At 35.2% G+C, this 15,042-nt stretch overlaps 1 protein-coding gene across 1 annotated transcript in view; it reads right to left on the bottom strand.

Moving 5' to 3' along the window:
- Positions 1-15,042, bottom strand: part of SLC2A13 (solute carrier family 2 (facilitated glucose transporter), member 13) — a gene marked incomplete at its 5' end in the record, with an annotated part of 319,608 nt that overhangs the window by 261,035 nt on the left and 43,531 nt on the right. The window contains one exon of the mRNA XM_008567144.1: positions 6,444-6,603. Coding sequence (XP_008565366.1) covers positions 6,444-6,603 — 160 coding nt within the window. The remainder of the gene's footprint in view (positions 1-6,443; positions 6,604-15,042) is intronic.

Below are 15,042 nucleotides of genomic sequence, written 5' to 3'. Positions count from 1 at the left end.
GATGCAGGACGAAGAGAATGAACCTAAGACTTTCTGAAAATAACAGCAAACAATACATAGTGGCATTTCAGAGTTTGTAGGTACATCTAACAATCATTAATGCATTTGATATCCACAATAATACTGTACGATTACTTGAACATTAGCTATGTGAGAATATTAGTGCTTAGATCAATTAATTCATAAATTAATTACTCACCTGGCCTACACTCTGTCCCATTTCCCCTCTGCCTACCTGAATCCCACCAATTCTTCAAAGTTCAACACAAGTCTCACATTGTGATGAGTTAGTCTTAGGATATTCCAGAAAAATCTCTCATATACATGTTGCTTAATATTTTGTATTTCTCATTCAACACCTATATCATATCAAGTAAATGATGAAACATGTGAAGACGTGTAGCACAATCAGACACTTAAATGGTTGTACATCGGTTAGTCAGGGAGAATAAGATAAACCTAGTTTTAAAAAATTAAATCTTGGCTGGCCAGTTAGCTCAAATGGTTACAGCACAGCTTTGTAAGACCAAGGTCAAGGGTTCAGATCCCCATACTGGCCAGCTGCCAAAAAAAAATTAAATCTAAGAATAAAAGGAGTAAAAATCAACATAAAAGAGAAGAATTTAGCCCCTCCATAGATACACCCATCCCTATTAATATAATCCACATGAAGGTTTATATACTTGTAAATAGAGAAACATTCATTTGAAATCCATCACTGTCCAAGAGAGAAGGACAAAAGTGGCCTGGTGCCCAGGGAGGTATATTCTTTTGAGGGACAGAAATTTTCATGGACTCAGAAACTAATTTTCTTTGTCTTATTTTTATGCTCAGTAAGAAACACTTATGATTAATAATTTAGTTTTTCAGCTATCTATGAAGTATATATATCCCTCAGTATAAATTAATGAATTGGTATTTTGGTTTATAATCAATATCTTTTTACTTTGGTTGAGTCCCTTCCCTAGGGCACAATCAATTTCAGCTCAGTTCAATAAACATTTATTGAGTATCTACTATGTTCTAGGCCCTTTCCTAGATGTAAATATGTGTACAAGGTCAATGACATTCAGGAACTCCAAAGTGAACTAGAGGAAATAGACAAACAAGCAACTGGTTCAAAATAATGTGGTAAGTATAAGAGTGAAGCTATGTTCAAAGTATTATGAAAGGACAAAGAGACAAACTTCCACATGTCACATGAGCAAAGATTTAAAGAATGGATGGGAGTTGGACCAGGAAACCAGGACAAGGTAGGGAAACATTATAGGCAAAATGAGTAGAAGGGAAAAACCAGAACATGGCAATGCAAGGTGTGGTTGGTGGAGGAGGGAGGGAGGTTGTATGAGGTACAGAGAGCTAGACAAGCAGCCATGGACTGAATACTACAAACCATGATAAAGAGATCAATTTTTTTCCTATAGAAAATGGAGAGTCTTGAAGCATTTTAGCAGTGGCAATGCCCAGATAAGTGTTTTAGATAAGTCACTGAGGTTGCTAAGTTCACATATCGTATATTTATTGAGGGCCAGCTATGTGCCAGGACTTAACTCAGCAATTAAAAAAAAGTAAACCTTTGTTTCCTTGAAGTGTGGTGAGTAAATCTCACTTGCTCAATAAATAAGATTTTAAAATATTAGCAAAGAAAAGGGCAAACAGTGATAGAACTTTATCATTAATATTAACTACCAAAATGTCTCTGCCATCTTTATAAGCACAATAACGCATTAGGTAAAAATCAAATCTTTCTCAACATAATCAGTCATTAAAGAAATGCAAATCAAAACCACAACGAAATGCTACTTCACGACCACTAGGATGACCATAATCAAAAAGGTAGATAATAACAACCTAGATAATAACTAAGATGTGGAAAAATTGGAACTCTTAAACATTGCTGGTAGGAATGTAAAATAGTACAGCCACTTTGGAAACAGTCTGGCATGTCATCAAAAGCTAAATACAGTTACTATACAACCCAGCAATTGCACTCCTATGTATATACCCAAGAGAAGTGAAAACACGTCCATCCTAAAACTTATACATAAATGTTCATGGCAGCATTATTCATGACAACCAAAAAGTGGAAACACAAATGTCCATCAACTGATGAACAGACAAATAAAATGTGGTATATCCACATTATTATTTTCTGATAAAAAGAAATGAAGTACTGACATGTGCTACAACACAGATGAATCCTGAAAAACCAGTCATGAAGGACTACATATTGATATATGAAATATCCAGAATAGGCAAATCTACAGAGACAAAATGTAGATTAATAGTTGCCTAGATCTGGGAGGGGCTGGGAGGTTAGAGGGTGACAGTACAGGAATACAAAGTTTCTTTCTGGGGTGATAAAACTGTTTTAAATTTGATTATGGTGATGGTTACACAGCTGTACATATGCACTAAACAGCATTTAACTGTACACTTTAAATCGGTGAATTGAATTGTATGTGAATTATATCGCAATAAAGTTGTTGGTTTTTTTTTTTTAAATCATATCCTTGGGCCGGCCCGATGGCGCACTGCTACAGTGCGCCACTTGGGAGCGCAGCAGCGCTCCCGCCGAGGGTTCGGATCCCACATACAGACCGGCGGCTCACTGGCTGAGCGAGGTGCGGGCGCAACACCGAGGGTTGCGATCCCGTTGCCGGTCCCGGTCCAGTACGGGCGCGACACTGAGGGTTGCGATCCGTTGCCGGTCACGAAAAAAGACAAAAAGGAAAAAAAAAAATCATATCCTTAATGGTATTTGCAAAATCCTATTTCCCCTTTCCTCATGAAGCCAGATGACACCTTCCCCAGTACAGAATGTATTATGACAATGGAGTACCAGAAAAATACCAATGTTCAGTCTTCTACTGGCAATTCTTTGGAAAAACTAATCTTCTAGTTATTCAGCAGAAAATAATTTGTTTCGATGACATCCAAATAAAAGAACAGATATTTTCACCCAACTGGCACAAAAGGTGAGAGTCTTTAACAATCTCAAATTCTAAGAAGTTTTTTTGTCAGTCAATTTCATCTTCCATATCTCTTAATCCTATCACTACTGCAAAAATTATCAACAACTATGGCTTTCAGATTATAAACTCTTGAAGACAGAACCATGAGGAAAAACATAGTTAGATTTTGAGCAAGACTTGGCTCTAATCTCTGCCAAGTAATAGCTACATGGTCTCAGGCAAATATTTCACTTCTCTGAGCACAGGGTTTTTTTAATTTGCAAAATGGGAACAATACCAATTCTGCCAACCTCTTAAGGTTTTGTTTAGGATCAAATGATATTTGCTGACAGACTCTGAAATGGTTCATCACTATGATGTGAGCTAGTAAATCTAGGACACTGGGTATATAGAACAAAATCAAATGTTAATATCGTGAAGTAGAGTTTCAGAAGCAATAAAAGTCAAAAAAGAAAATAAAAAGACACAATGGTTAAAATATTCAAACTCTTAGAAGGTAGGGGACACATCTTACTTTAGAGATGCAAAAAAACATGAGTATGAGAAAGAAGTTCACATGAAATATTTAGACCCACATTTTTCTTAGGATTTTTGAAACACAATGCCACAGAAGTGATGAATTATCTATTGTTATAAATAAGTTATAATTGCTGACAATTCCAGAGTCTAACGTTAATGCTAAGGTAGCACTTCAATCTTCATTTGCATATAACCACACTCCTATTAGCCCAGGGGTCAGATGAGGTAAACATACAGTCACGGATGCTGAATAATGGAAGATAATAACATAAGGAAAATTCACCTTTTAAAAAAAAGTAAACACGTTTGCATGTATACATAATTAAATGTGTATTCACGTAAACAGTAAATTGGGTTTAAAGTAATCTGGTTGTTAATGCCTTGATCTGAATACCAGCCCAAGTTAGTTTTCCCATCCTCTTATTTTACTTTTTCACCCTGGGCTATCCAATATTGCAGGAAAAAAATATATACAAGCTTGTTACTATCGATTGAACTGTGTCCCCCAAAGTCCATGTATTAGAAACTTAAGCCCCACTGTGACTGTATGAAGAGGGTAGAAGATCATATTATGGTAATTGAAAGGTGGGGCCTTGGAGAGGTGATTAGATTGTGAGGGCCATGCCCAAGGAGATGGATTAATCCATTGATGGTTTAATGGTGGTCATGGGTGTGGTTCTGAGGGCTTTTAAAGAAGGAGGAGTTTGGTTCTCTCTGCTTCTGCCAATCTCCATGAGACACCCTGCTTTGCTGTGAAGAGTCACAACTCACCAATGAAGCTCTCACCAGATGTACTCACTGGACTCTGCACTTCTCAGCCTCCAACACCATAAGCAATAAATATTGTTTCTTTATAAATTACCCAGTTTCAGGTATTTCTGTTATAAGCAACAGAGATGGACACATGCTAATTGGCTTTACTGCAAATGCATGCCTCAAACTTCAGCTGGAATCCCATGGTTACTAGGAGAGTCTTTTGTTGTCTCTAGTCATTTCCTTCTTGTACTTCCCACAGCAGCAGTATGCATTTAAATTTGTTTTCTCTATGACTCTTCTCTACCACCTCAAAGCCCTATCATTGCCAATAAAGAAAACGGAGGCCATGGAATGTTGATTTTCCTTCAACCTTCCTTAAAACTTACCTATAGCAGCACCCATCCTTTATTCATTCATAAGAATAGAAAAAAATAACACGATTCATTATTTATTAAGTACTTGTCATAGGCCAAGCACTGGGCTAAATACATATAATAATTATTTTGGATTCCACAGTAATCTTACAAGACAAGTATTTTTGGTCCTATTTTTTAGAAAAGTAAAGTTCACAGGAGCTAAATGACTTGTCTGAGGTTTGCAGATAATGGGTGTAGAAAACAGATTTTAATCCATGTCTATGATTATGTCACTCTACCTCTGAATAGGGGTCTAAGGCCTGTACCAACACCTCTATTTCTATAGGTACACCACATTCATAAATGTATTTTCACTACTGTATTTATTATCTTTCTTTTCTAACCAGTACTGAGAAAAGATATTTGAATTGCTATACTAAAATGAAAAATGTGGCCTATGCACTCTACATTATGTATTTAAATATATACCTACGTTAGCTACAGAAATGACATTTGTTAACAAAATGTAAATGGATTTAGATCTTCTTAAAGACATGTAGGTTGAAAGATTAACTGACTTTCACTGAGTTTCCAAGAAAAATTCAAAATACCAGGTTATGCTGATAAAGGTTACCATCTTTCTCTTTTTGTTCATCTACTGAACAGGAAAAAAAAGATAAAATTTTCTGCTTCTTCAATTTCCTAATAATTTCTTACTTTGGCAGAATTGATTACTTTAAAAAGGTAGAAAATGGCTTAGCAACATCTGCAGACAGAGCTACTGCTTTTAACAACTGCGTCCTCTTTTTAATAGTCCTGACATATGCAGGTCTCACTGGCTTCAGAGTTTTCTCACGTGACTTTTATTAAAACTTCAGTTTAAGTGGTCAGTGGCTTGTCCTAAGCCATGTGTTTTATCGTGCTGCTTACACAGAAGTTTAATTCCCTGCACCCACATCACATGGAACCCTTTTTCTTTAGCTGTTAAGGATTAACTTCAGCAATATAAGCACATGAGAGCAAGAGCTTGAGTCCAGTACAATATTCTGTTCCCTGTACCTGTACGGAAGTAGATACTGAACAAACACTTGCTGTAATAAACTGGTGGCAAGAAAACTAGTTAGATAATACTGTGTAATCCACTGTGCCTTTTCATAAAATACCCTTGAAATAGTTAGATGAATCTGTTGTTTTGAAATAACATAAAGTAAGATATCAAAATCTAGAGCCCATAACAATAATACAGCTTTAACACAGGATTAGGTTGTTTTTATGACATTCAGCTTGAATTTATTTCAAAGCAGATTAAACCATTTTTCTCATTTCTTCTCATTCAAAATAAGCCAATAATGATCAAGGAATAATTTGTACATTTTAAATTTACATGTATCTTTTTATATTGCTAAATCTTTATCTATGAAGACTGTTTCTTTCAGATCAGAATGTTGCTTCCTAAGTCCAAAGAGGATGCTAGTTATATCTGCAGTTCATAAACAGTTTGTCAATCACTAATATCATTCAAGGGCTCCATACATATTTATTACCGCATTCATTTTTAAACAAATATAGCAAAAGATTACACACAGCGTGAGAAATGTCACCTAAATGCTAAAAAACCCTGTAAATATCAATTCTTAATGGTAGGTTCCTTGTCTATCATTAAAATAAATATCAGTGTCTTGTCCACTTTCAATCTTGCTGAATGCCACCCACTTATAAATTAGATACCATGATTCAAAATATCCAGTTATATTTTACCTATGATTTCTCAATTTTTCTCCCATTCCCCCAAATCATGATTTATTTGAAAAATTAAATGTAAGAACTATTTACAAACCTCCATCCATCCTTTTGGAGATAACTGAAGGCTCCGTCAACAACACTTGCAAAGAACTGCCCTCCCGTGATGAAGAGGGTATTGATAGTGACTAACCGGCCTCTTAAATTGGGTGGTGAGACCTCAGCGATATACACTGGCACCGTCATAGAAGCAATGCCTATAAAGAAAAAAACAAAAAGTAAACATGAGACATTTACTCAGGATTGCCATTGTTGTAATAAATATTAATACTATGTTAAGAAATACACATACATATGTAGGCTTGGTTTTCTACTTTAAACAAAGGTTTACGACATATTTAAAGATTTTGTTTATAACTAATTTGGGACTACTGCAAATAAGTAAAGAAGTGTGTGAGATACCAATCCCTAAGTATCATTTTTCATATTATCACTTAAAAGCCTCCAAATAAAAGTACCACTAAAGACCTAAGATAACTTTAGAAGGCATATAAGTATGCATTATAATTTTCTGAGGGCTAAAAATATAAAAAATTTCTCTAGATAGAATGTGATTACTGAATTATTTTTAGTCTAAATGGAGATGTAATCAGACACAATGGTGAGAATAAAAAATTATCCCAGAATACATATTAACTATACAAAGTAATCATTTCCAGTAGATACACCAAGACCTTTAACTAGTTCACTAATAAGAAAATCCATATATTAAGTCACCTTATTCAATTGGGTAGGTGTACATTTCAGAAATAGCACACACCGAATAGTACTTTGGTAATTTACAGTCTTCAAAAATAGATCTTAGCCATAAAATGGACAGGTTTATGGCTAGGGTATATTTGGTTATATCAGCTTTAAATTTTTTTTCTATCAAATGCAAAATAATCTATGGCAGTAGTTTTGACTTCACTAATCACCAGATTCACTTATGTGACTTTTTTTTTAAAATAAAGATAATCTCACCTCACCCACCCCAATCTACCAAATAAAAAACTACAGATGGATTCTCCAGAGGTAATCTTAAGGCTCGCTGTATATTTAAAAAACTAAAATTCTATGGTACAGAACTTTGAGCCCATCTACAATGATCTCTTAAAATCTCACTCCCCTATGGCACTTCTAAATTCCAGATATGTTTGATTATTTAGCCTAAAACTAATACATAGTCAATATCACCAAAACCTCAGTGAAAAAATAATAAGCAGGATTACCTAAGAAAATTTAATATTTTTATACCTGTAGATACTATAAATCAATTTCTAGATTAAGCCAGAACATCAATAAGTTGCATAATAGACCCATGTAGAACTGCTTTTAACAAACTGATCTTTATGATGGCAAAAAAATCGTATTGAAAGACTCAGCACTGAGAACCCTGTTGCTGTGTTTTCTGTACAAGGGCTGTAGGAGGTGCTATTTATCACATTCCATGCAACAGGAGACATTTCTCTACAGTCTCAGTAACTGCAACAGTTGTGCTTCTCAACTAATCTTTGTTGATAGGCAATATAAATCATACAGCTGTCTTCATTTTCCTCTTTATGCAGACAGTCGGAGAGACCCACAGTGTTTTGGAGTTCATAGTATTTATTTTGTTAACTAAACTCCCTCCTAGTGCTATAAGTCTGCAAGTTCATCTAGTATATTTTTGCTCTATTTTTGTTTTGTTCCATTTTTTAACAAGGCAAATAAATAAATGAACAGACAGACAAGATTTATTTAAGTGATACATATATACTTCTGGAAAATTCACTATATTATGGCATAACTACTGGTTAAGTCATTGTTAAATTTGCACACAAGTCAGATCATTAAATCTCAGAATTGCACACTGTAATTTCCACCAATGTTATGTGCTACTGTACCTTTTGTTAACATTTGGAGATGGCGAAAATAATCTTATGATATTACGAGTTTCATAGAATAAATAATAAGCATGTCTTAGTAGACACAGAATGAATAGTCTTTCCAGTTAAATAATCACCTAAGCAGCTGTAAGTCTCTATTTGACTTCCAATCAATTTAATAGCACAGACCACTCTAAAAGACCTTTCATCTAACTTGGAAAGAGAAAACATTTGCTGCAAATATTTACAAGTTAATTGCATCTTCTTTTTAGTTCTTTTACTATTAGAACACCTCAGTAAACTTTCAAAAATCAAACAGTAATTTATTGTTTGGATTTCTTTTTCTGCTTTGGTCTGGCTGAAACAGGAATTCAGTTCTCTTCAGTCAGAGAACTTTACTCAGCCACCTAGCCCAGGGAATGGAGCGTGGAAAATCAGGACTGTGGTTTTAGGCAACACATGCTTGTTACAAAACCCACAGATTTTACATGATAGGAAATACAGAGATGTCCTCGGGCCCTTACAAAGCTTGATTATTTAATAATCACCAGAGCATTGAAAAGTAATAGGTGATGGCAAAGGGAAAAGACTGAAAAACTGTAAAAAGACAGAATCATTGGGTTTAGAGTTGAAATGAATCCCAAAAGAACTTCTGTCCAATGAGATGATGATCAGCTCAGCGGAGACAAAGGCTTCAGGCAGGAAGAAATGCATCCTGCTGAGGAAGGGGGACTCTTTTTAGAGAGATGGGCAGGGACCAACCAGAATATATAGGATCTTAGAGGCCAAATTAAGAGTTTAGTACTCAGAAGCCTTAATAGTGTAAAAGAGGAAAAGGCATGATCAGATTCCCATTTTTAAAAGATCATTCTGGTTGGAGAATAGAAAACTGATTGCAGCGGAGCAACAAGTACAGTGGCAACAGTAAAGATGGAATGAAATGGAGAGATTAGAGAATTATGTATTTAGTATCCATGTTAAAGAGAATTTGGATGGGAAGTGAGGGATGAGGAGAAAAGGAAGTCGAAGATGATGTTCAGGTGTCTGGATTAAACGACTAGGAGCATGACTGGTACTTTGTATGAAGATAAGAAATACTGGAGGAAAAGCAGCTTTGGGTGGAAGATAGTAAGGTCAAGTTATAGACAGATTGAGTCAGTAGTGCTTTGTAGATAGCAAGTAGATAGCAAATAGCTGCTTCAAAAGTGTGCTGGGAAATATAGATGATTTACATGTGAGTGTTCCCAGCCTCCCTCTTTCCCCACTCCCTATTTTTGACCCTATTACTTCAGCTAGCTAAATTTCTAGAGACAGAAGAGTCTTCTCTGTTTGTAATTTATGTGCTATGTGACTTACTGCCATCAGGTGTCACATTAAAGAGCTTAGACCAATTAGTAAGAAAAATGAGAACTGAATATTATTAGTTATGTAATTTTGGGCTAGACAAGTTTAAACCGATAAAACTGCTTTATGAAACTGGAGAAGTAGTTGGCTCCATGTTCATTCTACTTACATCTGTCCAATATGCATATGTTAAGCACGGACCCGGTTAACCTACCTTGCTATTAATGAAAACAACACATGCAAACTACCATTTATGGATTTCTAAACATGAAGCCCACCTTTTGAAAAACCTTATACATTAAAGATATGTCACCCCAAAATCTCCTTTCCACTTTGGGGAAACAAATGGAATTCTATCCCTAGACAAAGCTCACTTATTCTAATGAAGGATGGTTATGTAAAACTGTTTAACTTTAGGATCTGATGTAAATCACTATTATGTATGAGGGTACTTCAAAAAGTTCATGGAAAGATTCATATTACCTTTCAATTCTATTTTTCCATGAACTTTTTGAAGTACCCTCATATTGATATAACTCAACCCTAGACTTGCATAAACCATAGGAATATTCAAATAAATGAGCAAGAACAGCCCTTGCTATTCACTTAAAATTTGTTGTAAAGACAGAAAATGTATCAAGGCTCACATTTTTGCTCTGGTATTATAACTCAAGGATGATGGTATGAGATCTCCAAAACTAAGAGTTAATTCTGGGCTGAACCCGTGGCTCACTCGGGAGAGTGCAGCACTGGGAGCGCAGCGGCGCTGGGAGCGCCGAGGCCGCAGGTTCAGATCCTACATAGGGTTGGCCGGTGTGCTCAATGGCTGAGCGCGGTGGGGCGACACCAAGCCAAGGATTATGATCCCCTTACCGGTCACACACACACACAAAAAGTTAATTCTATGCTTCACAATGTAACTAATGAATGATGTATAAGTTTAGGAAGTTCTATGAAGAGCTTTTGATTTCTTCCCTATTCTAATCACTAGCCAAATAAAATAATTGTCTGATAAAGAAAAACAAATTCTTAACAGTCCATACTAAACTAATGACATAACATGACATGACATAACATAACATAACATAACATAACATAACATAACAACATAACATAACATAACATAAGGAATAAAGTGGGAAAAGTTCCTGTCAACAGCTTATTAGAGTAAACATAAACTACAAAAATCCATGTTGGTATTGTTTGCTAATATTACTGAAAAGTTTAATTTCTTATAAAATTATAAGGTCTACATCAATGAAAACTCATTATCATGCTTGGCTTGAAGAACTTCACCAAAAAAACTGCTCCTCAGACATGCAGTGAAGTGGATTCACACACCATCATGCTGCCAAGCTGATTCACCACCCCAATAGCACAAAATGCTCTTGAGTGCAGAAGCTGGCTTTCTAAAACTGCTGGAAGCCCTTCTAAAGGCCTGAGTCAGAAGTATAAATAATTTCATAACCAAATAGCATTAGAAAATCCTGTTGTGATGGGTAAATACCCATGAATCACAACAGTCTCTCAGCATGATAAGCCAGGCAGCAACTAATTAGCTTCTCAGAAGCACATGAAGCTATCTTTTAATAATAATGCTTCTTGAACAAGGATTATGATGTCCTAATTTCATTTTGGAAATTACTGTTCTATCATCTCTAAAGAAAGAATTTTTTAATAAAAATAAATAGAATCTCTCAAAGGAAACGGTACCCTCACTGTAACTGTTTTGGTTTGGCTGTCTTGCTCAGGGCTGATATGTCTGCATTCTTCCAAAGAGTTAAATATCCACAGTCACCAGGTTATTAACAACTTAGAATTCAGTTTTTACTTTTTTCTCATAGGGCTTAAGACACTCACAAAAGAAGCTGAGCAATTACAAGGCCCCAAATACAATGCAAAATGTCTGTAACAGAATAGTCAGGGTATAAGAAAGATTCTACCGATGGGGATAATTAGCAAAGTTAATGGGTTACAGTCTTAAAGAGCTATTAACAAAGTATTACAAACAAGTTATCAGTATTTCAACTCAGTGCATGCTTTCTCATGACCGAAAATGACCTCTCCTTTTAGATTGAGAATATCCTAAAGGACATCTGCCCGTGTCCTTTTTTTAATGGTAACATCTCATTAGAGTATGTATCACATTTGTTTCTCCAAGCAGGATGACAAGCTTGTTAATGGAATGATCACATCTCATATCTTCTGTACTATAACTTGCTTAAGTGTCAAGCCGAGATCTGGGAATAGAGTAAGCATTTAAGAAGTTAATGATTAGTACTCTGGGATGCATACACAAAACCATATTCTTTTAAATTAGTGTTAACTGATTGGTTTTAAACTAAAAATTCTATTCAATAGGGAAAATTTGGAAACATCAGGTAAGTAGTAAGGTAAATAAAAACACCTCTCATCACCCACAGATAATAGCTATTTAAATTCAGTTGTACAACATGCATGAGCTTGGAGAAACTTATGTTGAGTAAAATAAGCAAAGTACAGAGGGATAAATACCACATGTCCTCACTCATAAGTGAGAGCTAAGAGAGAAAGAAGGAAGGAAAGAAAGACCACAGTGGTACACTGGACTTGGAAAGCAGGAGAGCATACCTAGGGATACAAAGTGCAGTGGGAGAACAGGGGTTGGGAGGGGGGGTTGGGAGGGAGGTCGGGGATAATTGAGTGGGGGACACAGGGTATAATCACAATTTGTGGTACTGGGCATGCTGCCAGTATGGATCTGGCCATCGTATTTTGGGCACGAGCAGTGACAATCAGCTTTGTTCCTCATGAATATTCATAACCAATAATAAAATAAAAAATTTAAAAAGTCAAGGTTGACATCTTCTTGTCCTATGAACCAGATTGAAAAAAAAAAAATAAATAAATTGGGTTGCAACTCTGTATTTTTTTCCACAAGTCCGTAGCTTTCATTTACTATACTGCAAACATTTTCCTTCTCTTTAAAAATTCTTTTCCTTAAAGGGGTCTCAAACTTCTTACATAAGCTAGGCAGGTACCATAAATACAGGAAGCCAATGAGCGTAAAATATTAGGTATTAGAGGCTGTTTACATAACAACTGAGCTACAACACACTCCGCAGACCAAAAAATAACAGCCAAATAAAACACATTCCTACATAGCCACATAAAACAATCTAGACATCCTTTGGACTCTTGTAGTACAAAATCATTTTAAATGACAGTATAATATTCCAATATGCAGATATACATAATTTATGTAACCATTCCCTTCTTAGTCAACTTTAAAGTCTTACATACACATTAGAATAGAAAGCCTGTAACTTTTAGATACTAAAAGTAGGTTTTGCTTTTGGGGGAGAATATTCATGAATTAAATTAATTTTGAGTTTAATCTCAAAAGAATAGAGTGTCATAAAGAGAATAAGTATTCCCATAACACACAGATGGAACAAAGCAGAAAAAGAACACAGAGAAGGAAAGAATTTCTTCATGAGAAGAGACAATACGTGAAGAAATTAATAGATATTCAAGAAATTTCCTAAAATAGAATTTAATAGGTTATAAATACATAAAGGAAAAATAGCTGTATGAAATGCTACAAAAGCAGAAGCAGTATGCTTTTATACCTGACAAATGGGATGCACAAAGGTTAATAAGAAATCAATATGCTTTCCCCAAGGCAGTGAATTTATCAAGCAGGAACATAAGTGGTGCTTTGTCAATTTAATGGTATGTGACATGTAGAGGCAAATGTTCTAAGGACAGCAAACAATGTGGACCTAAATAAGAGCTAAAAGACTGTGAATCACCTGAATATAGATTATAATTAAATAGGTGTCCATGAAACGCACAAGGAATATGTACAGAATAAGATGAGCCCCAGACTAGAATTTAGCTGTAGAAATATTCATGCAATGGTTATAAAGGATTGAAGAGCATAAGAGAAGGAACTATCAAAGGAAATGCTAGAGTAGCAAAATAATAAATAAACAGAGCCCTCCCAAATTTTTTAAGTTGTTCTTCAATATAAGAAGATATGGCCTTGCCTAAAAAGCAGAAACAGAAAGTCCTGAGGAGGGAATCAGCTTAAATAAAAAGACAACAGAATAAAATAAAACAGTGAAGTGGGTAGGGTAAGGAAGGACTGCAAGAATACTAAAAATTTTATAGCAGAATACGTAAATAATAACAGAAGTAAACACCATACTGGTGGCAATAAAGAACAGAAATGAAGCTGCATGAAATTTGAATCAGAAGTATGAAACATCAATTTGAGATGCTCTCAAAGAATGGAAAGCAAAGGATATTGAAATAATAAAAGATACTGTTGAAAAAGGAACCATTATAACAGAAATAAATCGGCTCAGGGGTAGGTGCTAATGGCTAGACATATCCTGGGAAATTTTCTGATTTACAAGGTTAAAAAAAAAAGATTAAAAAAATTTTTATGAACAGGGCAGGGAGAAAAAAACAGCTTAACCAAAAAATAATAATAAGCAGGTAATATGAAATGTCACAGAGCAGCAATTGTAGATATTTGAGGACGAAATGTTGTGACCCAAGTATTTTATACCTTGCCAAGTTGTCTTTCAGTTGTGAAGATGTGAAAGCCATTTTCAGAAAGGAAAAATCTCAAAAGATAGACCACCCATATACTATTTTTGAAACAACCTCTAAACCAATCCAATGTTAACAACCACAGCTTTAATGATAGGGAAGTTTTGGTACAAAAGTTCAGAAGATTTGCTTCTCACTTAGTGTGGACCACAGAATCCAGCCAAGTAAGTAGACCACTGAGTGTTCTTTCAACCATTCTTCCTATGGTCCCTCACTTTTCCCAGTTGTAAGTAACACATTTCTTGAGCTACATAGACAGAATTTCTCAGTTTGTCTGATAACCACTTCAAAGCATTAACTGGTCTTTATCTGTTCCAGCGTTTGTTACCAATGGCTAAACATTTTACTTAGTTGGAACACTATGACTATGCCTGAATAATTATTAAACATTTGTTTAATACTCAAAGAGGCATAAATTCATAGAACAACATCATGTCCATCCTAATAACCAAAGATCTCTATTAATGATATCCTGTGTCTCGAAAACTTAGACTGAATGACCCTAGCCTTTGAGTTTTTTAAAGTGGTAAAAATTATATAAGCCACTACCCACACATATTATCTTTCTCAATCCTTCTAATATTTTCTTTCCATTTAGGGCATGTGAATTTCCCTATACTGCTTATACTTAAAAATCAATATACGCAGTAAAGCCTTAACCAAGTAAAAATGCAGAGGAAAAAAGGCATATTTTAAACATCTACAAACATTGACACATAACTTATTTTCCCAGACTCTTCACTGATAATCCACGGCAATCATGGGAATCTAACCACAGTAAATTTTAAAATGATTGAAGAGGAACATAGACAATGTAGCTTCCACTTTCTCTTATTTTTATTA

Source organism: Galeopterus variegatus, unplaced genomic scaffold (assembly GCF_000696425.1).
Source record: "Galeopterus variegatus unplaced genomic scaffold, G_variegatus-3.0.2 Scaffold297, whole genome shotgun sequence".
NCBI classification, from domain to species: Eukaryota; Metazoa; Chordata; class Mammalia; order Dermoptera; family Cynocephalidae; genus Galeopterus; species Galeopterus variegatus.
This window is presented reverse-complemented; position numbering and strand designations above follow the sequence as displayed.